Source organism: Glycine max, chromosome 12 (genome assembly GCF_000004515.6).
Source record: "Glycine max cultivar Williams 82 chromosome 12, Glycine_max_v4.0, whole genome shotgun sequence".
Lineage (NCBI taxonomy): Eukaryota > Viridiplantae > Streptophyta > Magnoliopsida > Fabales > Fabaceae > Glycine > Glycine max.
In genome coordinates, this window is record NC_038248.2 from 15,646,353 (window position 1) to 15,656,222 (window position 9,870).

General features: G+C 26.9%; 1 protein-coding gene across 1 annotated transcript; it reads right to left on the minus strand.

The window, feature by feature from the left end:
- Positions 1-7,018: 7,018 nt before the first annotated feature.
- Positions 7,019-9,599, minus strand: LOC100306129 (uncharacterized). Its single transcript, NM_001251088.2, has 5 exons — positions 9,440-9,599; positions 8,623-8,709; positions 8,091-8,296; positions 7,959-8,012; positions 7,019-7,258 (listed from the first exon to the last, which is right to left on the minus strand). The coding sequence occupies exons 2-5, from the start codon at positions 8,657-8,659 to the stop codon at positions 7,214-7,216; spliced, it is 342 nt and encodes a 113-aa protein (NP_001238017.1). The 5' UTR covers positions 8,660-8,709; positions 9,440-9,599; the 3' UTR covers positions 7,019-7,213.
- Between the last annotated feature and the right edge of the window lie 271 nt (positions 9,600-9,870).

Sequence of the window (9,870 nt, forward strand, 5' to 3'; positions counted from 1 at the left end):
AAATTGATTTTGTTATTAAAATTGTGAGACACTTTTGTTATAAAATTTGTAATGTTTAATCATCAATTTAAAAATACTTCTTTTGTTTGATTCTTATTTATAAGTCAATAAAAAAAATATTTCATTTTATCTCTTTTGTGTATTAATTATTTTTTACTAAAACATCCTAAACTTTCTCTTTGTTTCTAGTATAAATGTAGGAGAAAATAAATAGATTCTCAATAAAATTAAAGATATATTTGAAAAAACATTATAATTATAGACAAAAAATTTAATGTTATTAAGTAATTTTCTTAATAAGCCTAAATTAGTTAACTATATCTTATAATTAGAGAAAAGATAGTAAGTTGTATTTTTTCAAAAATCAATATGTCATTAATTAAATTACAAATTTTAAGAATCAATTTATCATTAAATTATTCATAAAATTAATATGTCACACCATTTTGCTCATTTAGAAATTAATTTAAATTTTTTATTTTTTATGGATAAATTTCTCACCATCTTGCATTTTTACAATTTGTCACCCTAAATAGAATAATATTTAGATGTAGTTACATGGGTGTTATCAGGGCTATCTATAGAATCAAAATTGAAGTTTTATGTTGATAATAAAGTGTAATAAAAAGACGTCCTCAAATGTTAATGCAAATTGCTAAAATGAAAATTTAAATTTTAATAAAAAAAATTATATCAACAGCACTTACAAAATTATATGTAAGCTTTGTTCATGTAAATATAGGAAAGCTAGCAAGTGGCTAGCAACAAACTCACTTACTTATTTCTTTTAATATAGCTTTTATTATTAATTAAAAATTGTGGGGGGAAATTTATTAAATAAGATATAAGAATTTTAAGAATTTTTATTTTTTTTATTAATTTTTAACTAATAAAAGAGTGTGATACATATTGTATTACTAGCGTTGCTCGGTAACATGGTTCTTTGTATAAGAAAAAAAAAAATAACTAATTCATCTATGTCAACAAAACTAGGTAAGTCTTAAATGGTTTAAATTTTATTTTAAAAATATTCATAGAATTAAATAAATTATGTAATATAATAATATTTAAAGAAAAGGCACATAATTTAAGGGGTAATTTTTTCACCAATGATTAAATTATTTAACGGGTCAATAATCACATCTACTTACAGGGAGAATGAGTAGACATGTCATTAATAAATTCTGTACTTATCTAAGGATATAAAACAAAATTAGCGTTTAATAATCTAAATGGATTCATATTTTTTATAATTACAATAAAAATATTTTCATTTTTTTGTCTTGGTAAAGACTAGTAGTGTCATTATTATTAGTTTAAGAAATTTTACACACACAAAAATCAAATATAAATCATTATATTTAGATTATTTTTTCACATATAAATACAGTAAAACCTTATATTATTACATCACCCTTTTAGATTATAAAAATATTCTCATTTAATTCTCAAGGACCATAGACAATATCTTAATAATTTTCTACAAACTATTTGACTTCTTCATAAAAAAAAGTATTAAATGAAAAGGTATGTATATTTAGTATTTTGAAAATATAAAATATATTTAATATTTACATGCAAAGAAAGTAGGTGGATTAGTATGGAAATGTTAGAAGAGAAGAAAATTTAGAATTATTAGGAAAAAAAAAGTAAGAGAGAAAATAATATACAATAAGTGACGTTGAAAATTTTCTTAAAGAAAAATAGAAAAATGAAGTGCAAATCGGAAATGAGATTAAATGTAAATGAAATGAACATTTATAAAGATGGTTTACAAAGAGATATAATTATGGAAAGAAAATATTCAAGTAAAACCTAATTTTGTTTAGAAGTAGAATAAAAGAGATAGAAAAGAAATGAAAAAAATAAAGAGAGAAAAAAATATAATAAATAATGTGATAGAAAATAAGAAAAAATTAAAAAAAAAAACATATAGAATGAAAAAATAGATGTACAAATATTGTAAGCCTTTCCATAACATTTGCCTCAAGTTTTACTGGCCATTTGTTTTACACAGAGACAAAGTTTTGAAAAAATACATAGAATTTCCATCAAGTTTTACTAGCCTTTCTTAAGAGACATGACAATAGTGTTTCTTTTTTATTTCAAAAATAGAATTTAATTTTATGTAAAAAAAGTAGTTTTATAAAAAAAGTCTAAGTAAAATGTTTTTTTCTTCAAAATTTGTATATCCATTCTCCCTTTTTTTCCTCAATAAATAAATTATATATACAAATCAGATAATTAATTATTAGATAATTAAACAGAGTTTTAAACCAAAATAAAAAAAATAATTTTATTTTTTAATTTTGGTTTTAACTTTTAATTTTAAGAAAGGTTAATTTCTTTATATATATATATATATATATATTCAGAGAGGAGGGCTAAAAAATTTCTTCCTTTTTGTAATTTTGTAGATGTTTAACTTTGAATAAGTAATACTTCCTTTTTGTAATTTTGTAGATGTTTAACTTTGAATAAGTAATAACTTTTAAAAATATATTTATTATTTTTACACATAAAATTGAAACTAATTTTATTTTAAATAATAATAACCTTAACCGTTATAATAAAATAACATACACACAATTAATTTTCCACAATTTCATTCTAGTTATCATTTTAATCATTATATATAATAATAATAACAAATACAACTAATTTTACATAATTTTATCCTAACTTACATTAATCATTATTATAATAATATAGATAATTAATTTTAAATAATTTTACATTAACTACTTCACCATATATATATATATATATATATATATATATATAAGAAGTAAAGGAGTTCGGACTATGACTAACCCGTGCGGAAGAGAGGAAAAGAAATTGGACTCAATCTCATGAAAAATTGTATTATTTGAGAAGGGGGACTTATTAAAGATTAGTTACATTTTTTCATAAAAATTAATCATTAATAAAATTGATAAATATTTATCATTAATGTCTCCATAATAATAATAATAATAATAATAATAATAATAATAATAATAATAATAATAATAATATGTTGTGTACTGTCTAAAGTTCACAAAATACATGTAATATCCTATACATTCTGATATACGTGTCAACCTTCCACGTTAATTCTGGAATAGGAGCACAGATATTCAGATTCAACCCTCAGCAACTAAGTTCCTTAAATGACAAGTTATTTTTAACCTATTAATATTTGAATATTAGTATGACTTGGGAATTATCTGTCAAGACTATATTTACACTTCACTCCTATAAATATCAGGTTCCATCAAATTTTAACACAATTTTACACACCGACACACAAGCAACAAGCCTGAACACATTTCTCTTTGTCGCTTACTTGAACTTACATTTAAGCATATACTTATTTTATCTCCTAACTTATATTTATTTGAACATCGAAGTACTTCATTTTGCAGGTTGTTTTTCTTGTCCTCTTAATAAAAATGTCTCTTCAAGCAAAAAGACACTTAAAGTTTGAGATCCCACTTTGGCCACGTCCACCCTAACATGTCCTAGTTTGGAATTTTGGTAAGTATAATATGGAAAGGATGATGTCGAGATAAATCTTTTTATCTATTTTCTATATATATTGGTTATTTAATTTTTAATGATTAACTAAATATTTAATTTTTCTTAGTACTCATTAATTTATAATACATAAAATCTATGAAAATAATTATAGTAATTTTGTAATACTTATTAAATATTTACATTAATTATTAAAATAAAACTCTAATTCTAATTGCAGAATAATACCAAAAGTTACATTACATCTTAGTTTTGTATGTAAATTTCTGTCCTGAAATGTCGATCATTCTGTCATTATCTGCCAAGTGCAACAAGTGTCATTCATGCAACAAGGTAAAGAAGAGCAAGTGGCTTCTTCGGTCCCAACTCAGAAGTAGAGCATGCTCGATAATACTAGCCGAAGTCCATGTGACTCTGGGTATACGAATTCCACTTTTTAATGGGGTTCCATGATTTTCTCTCACACTTTTTGTGATATTTTGCCACCAAAAAGGTCCATCTTTTTTGTCACGACATGCCCACCAATGAAAGATCATTTGGTTCACTATCTTCGTTGTAAAAGGACAGATATCACGGATTGTTTGGAAATCATGAAGGTGGCTTTAATTAAAAAAGTAAAAAAGTTTTTGGATTATATATCTTTCATTTCAACCTCTTTGATGTCTTCTTATGTATTGTTCTTGCAAGATGAGTCATTATGGCCATTCAAGGTTCAGATTCGTTTGGAATATCTTGCATGCGGATCCATCTATATGGAGTGGCATGAAAAGGATTGCTGATTTATAGAATCCATAGCTAGTATATCTTTTGCCTGTCTTCTTTTGCCAAATCGTTGTCTAGTAGAGCATTTAGAAAAGAATAGTTAATGTTATTTTTAGTTCATTTTTATGATTTTTTTTTTACTTTTTTATATCATTTATTTTTATTTAATAGTTTTAGTTTTTTTTTCTTAGAGCTTATTTTTCTCAGTGTAACTGATTCATACTTTTGTTGGTAAGATAAATAATCTATCCAATAATAAGTAGAGCTAAAGTTATATAAATATACAGTCAAAACTAGGAAAAGCCAAAATGATTAATCAACTCAACCTAAACTAGAGAAGGGCTTTGACAGGTGCATGAGGCATATTGCTTGTATATCTAATATTAAAATAAAATTTTAAAAATATTTTAAGTGTTTTTTATTTTTATGGATTATACAATTCGTATAACTTATACGGATTACGTTATTTATAAGTATTTTTCTTTAGTTTTATTAAATTAATTTTTTTTAATAGTAAATTTTTTTATTTATAAAAAATATACAAATTAAATTATTTGTATAAGTTATATCAAAATTAATTGTCACAAAATTTATTATTTAAATTTACATGAACATTGAATATATATTAGAAATTTTGATGTTATATATAACATTATTTATTTTATATCATAATTGGATTATTAGTTTAGTTGGCTAAAACATCATATTAATAATTTGAAAATCACATGTTTGACTCTCCTTATTTGAAAATCACATGTTTGACTCCTCCTTGGACCATTAATCCATAAAACATATTTTTGAAAAAAAATTAAAAAAAAAACTTGCAAATTGGATTCATACGAATTAATCCGTATTCCTTTTATGGAAGGAAAAAATGGAAAAATCGTAAAATTAGCCAATTTATCCTTTTCAGCTGTTATTTTAAATTCTTCAATTTCCTGGAAAAAAAAATTAGCCAATCAAATTGCTCCAGAATTTTAAAATTTCGGAATTTAAAAACCTCTTAGAGTGCGTTTGGATAGAGAATTTTAACCGAGAAAAGTAATTTATCAGAGAATTTGAATTTTTGTAATCTAGAATTCATTATTTACATGTTTTTTTGTGAAGAATTTAAAATTTTAAAACAGAATTTTAAATAACTAAAAATCTAGAATTTCAATTTTCTTCTAAAAGGTGAGAAATTAAAATTCTCTTCTTACACTCTTATTCAAGAAACACCGTTTGAGCTCGTAAAACATTGATCGGGTGTGAGTGAAAAAAAACACGTATAACTAACACACCAACCATATTTTTTTCTTTATTTTCATTCATTTATTTTTACTCTCATAATTTTAATTTTTTTTATCCAAACACAAAATTTTGAAAATAAAATAATTTCAATTGAAATATTTAAAATTCTTAGAATTAAAAATTTCTCAAAATTTTAAATTTTCCATCCAAACACACTCCTAAGGAAAAGTTCCTGATCCGATTTTCATTATGAAGTGAGTCATAAGTTTTCCATAACAACACCCCGTTAGACATATATCACGCTTGACACGCACATGAGAATGTTACTTCATAATCAATGTTGTGTCTTATTGAGGAAGGAAAAACAAATCTCTGAAGCTAGATATTCCTTATTTCTATCAACTTTTTTCCCACTAAGCTTTAGCATAAAGACTATTTATTCCTTAATATGGCTTTACAAGTTCTGTGTACGGACCTCATTTAGCGAGATTAGCTCAGCCTGATGCTTCTTTTCATCATGGCCGATATTATGGATAATTTAGGTTCATAACTCTCCACATTATATGTAGCAGAGTTCTACATTACATACAAAAACGGTTTCAATAAATAAGGGTTGTGTTTGAAAAAACTAATTTAAAAAATTAGCTCAAAGTTAAAAAGTTAATTGTAGTTAAAATTTAATTAGAAATTAAAAAATTATCTTATTAAATTAAATTACAAATGTTTAATAGAATTATATGTTAAGGTAACTACAAAATAAACATAAATTAAAAAATCTAATAAATGTTCAAGAAAAAAATATAATAAAATAACCCGTTTATTAAATAACTAAAAAGTAACTAAAATGTCTTATCAAATTCAAATTAAACCTCTTAAAATTTTGAAATATATCTCCACTTTCTTCAAGAGTAATTGTCTCAATAAAACCATCATAATTTCCAAAAAATAAAAAACCATCATAATTATTTACCTGTTTTATCCTGCATCGAATTTCTTGGGAACCAGGTCACTGTCAATGAATTAAGAGTACTATCTAAATAAAACACCAATCTAGACGGGCATTTGATTAGTTAGCTACTAGGTTTCCGATTACACTTTTAAATTTAGTTCACAGTATTTAGTGTGAATTATAACGATAAATACATTCCATGTAACTTTTCTTAGTCACTTGTAGGGTAGTAATCTAGTTGAACATGTGATCCGATCCATCGGTGCATCATTATTGTAAGTCTGTAACCCTTTCCAATCAAGGGTCTAACAGTACGTAAATTTCCTAAGGAAACCTCTAAACTTTAATTAGACACTTCTTGTGAGAAAACTATGAAGCCCCTAAATATACGTTCTAGAGAAACTATAACATGCTCAATACCCCTAAGTATAACCTTCAAATTCGTATGAATCTCGTTCAAAAGGGGTATTTGAAGCGACAGCTTACAAGAGCTCGAGCATTCGAAGCTACAGTTTTTTTTTATAATTATTATTAAATTCTAAATGAAATAAGATCGTATACGAGGTCCATTAAACTGTTTCATATTATGTCTTCAAAGCAAAGAACACACAATGTTCTGAAATCCATAATCCCACATCACATGGTAAAACATAAGAACACATCAGAAATACCACAATCACATACACAACTCAGATTATATATGCCCAACACATAGGCAGGCACGTAAGACTTGACACTTGAGACTCCAACCGCTCAGAAACCATGAATCTTGATATGCTCCTTCTTCACGATGCCAGCCTGTTCACATTCACAAGTGAAAACATCCAACAAGATAATTAGATAGAGGATTTTTTTTAATATCGCTGGAGGTATGAATGAAGGTGTACTTGTCAGAATGTGACTGAACAAGTATGATCAGCATTCTACAGGGTAATATATACCATCAATTCAATTATAAGATTGCAAAACATTGTCACAAGACCCAACTAGGATTTGTGCTAAATAAAGTCCATTCAGCTACAATACAACCATGATTTACGCTTCCTTTTCGTTTCTCTCTGCATTCTCTCTTACAAGACCAAAAAACTTCAAGTTAAATAAATTTTCTACTCTTTTAGAGGGGTAAATAGGGCATGGGTGCACATTCACCATATATAATTCAAAAATATTGGATATGATCACTGGATTTTAACTGCCAAATTATTTGTCAAAAGACTGTCCAACTAAGATTGCAACATCAAAATTACTTATGAAGATTGTTCAAAAGGATATCCAGTTGCCTGCGCTATTACTATGTCATTCCCAAGACCAATAAATAAAACCAAAAGGTACAATCAAGAAGCTTATTCTCTAAAATGAGTCATTCCAAAAATAAGCCTTGAAACACCATTGTGAAAAACAGCAAAGCAAGAAGAGGACTTGAAAAAATATGAAAATTAAAATGAAGAAATTAATTAGGACAACACACTATATAGCACAAACATGAGGCAATAGTTACCTGGACTAGGAAGGTAGAAACATTCTTCCTCTGATCACCTTGAAGTTGAATAACCTACAACCACATACATGTGTAACTTGAATTAACAAGGGATAAATCATTGTTTGACAGGAGGATGTCAACAACACATACCTGTCCTAGTTCTGGGTCCTGAACAACTGTTCCATTGCAACAGAACTCTTTCTTAACATCTTTAAGTATCTTGTTATAGCTGAATTCTTTTTTCAATCCCTGAACGGTTGTCAGGCTTTTCCTTCCATTTCGCTGCTGTACCCGAATATGCACATACTCCTTTGACCCAGCACCCGAGTCATCAGCATTTGCATCAGCAAAAGGATCTACAAATTGAGGGCAGACAACACATTACACACACACACACACACACACACACACACACACATATATATATATTGCATTCAATCACTAAATATAACTGGTAACAATCAGTCACTAAGTACCTATAAGATATACAGATTACTTACAGCAAGACATAAAAGTTAGAATAGTTTGACACAGAAATTGTGAAGTTCAACAATAGGTACCCTATTCTGCTAGTACAGATACCACAATAAAACTAAGAGAGGAAACATTTAAAGAAAAAACCCACTATGTTAATCTTACATATATACTGATATTTATTCCCTGGAAAAAGATCACAACATACCGAAGGCAGTAGGAATTTGATCGTCTAATTCAGACATAAAACTTGACTCTCTAAGACCAAAGGTTCTACCAACCAGATTGCTCAGACCTGAAATTACAATCAACAAATTAGCTACATTGAATTACTATGATAGCACGCTTTAACAAATTACAAAAGTAAAACCAGTGTCATTAACAAATTACAAAAGTAAAACCAGTGTCATTAATCATCGCATCAAAATAATCTTCAACACACCAAACGAAAGAAGATATCAGCATTGACCATCCCATGTATTAAAAATTGTTTACCTAATTACCTTTGTTTCGAATTAAAAACCCCAAAAATAATGCAACTAAATGATTTAAAATGAAAGCAATTAAATAAAATCCACAATTAGTTTAAACTTTTTCACAATTTAAAATACTGAATTTAGATAAATTCAAAAGATCTCAGTAGCACAAAACTGAATGCTTTCCTAGATTACAGGTTTTGACTTAAAATTGATATAGTTCATAGTGACAATCTAGCAACCACACCGTCAAAAAGTTATCACAGAAAAAAAAATCCCATACCTCAAAAATCACCGTACACCAAAATTAAAATGGAATATTGAATTAGAAAAAAAAACAACTTTCACTAATCACAAATATGCGATTTATAGCTGAAAGATCTGATCAAGAATATATCAAACCCCAAAAAAATTGTATGGTAACCGAATAAAAAAGCAGCAAAGAAAATTGAGACGAACTTAGATTATGGGTGATAGAGCGAAAGTCGAACCCTAAAATTAGCACGGAAGAGAAATCAAATCTGAGAAGAAAAGATGATCGGAGATTACCTGATCCGAAACTTAAGGTTTCGATACGTCAAAGGTAGGGTCAAAAACCGAAACCCTAAACCGGATAAGGCTGAAGTGAAACTTTGATGGTCTTTTCTTTCTGCAACTGGGTGAGGTGTGGTTATGGTTGGAAGAACAGGTATTTAATAAAGAATATCGCAAGGGGCACGTGTGTCACGTGTTATGATATGGAGAAAACAGAGAGTTTGTGACGCCACTAGAACTTGGGTGGACACCGACCACTAATACCTGTTTTAAAAAATTAGTTCCGATTGAATTGGATTCTAATCGAAGTTAAGTTGAATTTTTTTATGTTATTTTATAAAATTAATCTAGTTAATTGAATTATTTCTATAAAATTAGCTTGATTAATTGAATTAATTTTTATTTAAATATTTTTTATTTGAAAAAATAAATTCAAAAGCTAATTC

What these genes read in the sequence shown, in the direction of transcription:
- LOC100306129 (NM_001251088.2), bottom strand. Translation starts at nt 8,659, where the DNA reads ATGTCTGAATTAGACGATCAAATTCCTACTGCCTTCG. An exon ending in TCAAATTCCTACTGCCTTCG is followed by an intron (nt 8,297 to 8,622) that starts GTATGTTGTGAT and finishes CTCAATTTGTAG; the next exon opens with ATCCTTTTGCTGATGCAAAT. An exon ending in TTTCTACCTTCCTAGTCCAG is followed by an intron (nt 7,259 to 7,958) that starts GTAACTATTGCC and finishes GAATGTGAACAG; the next exon opens with GCTGGCATCGTGAAGAAGGA.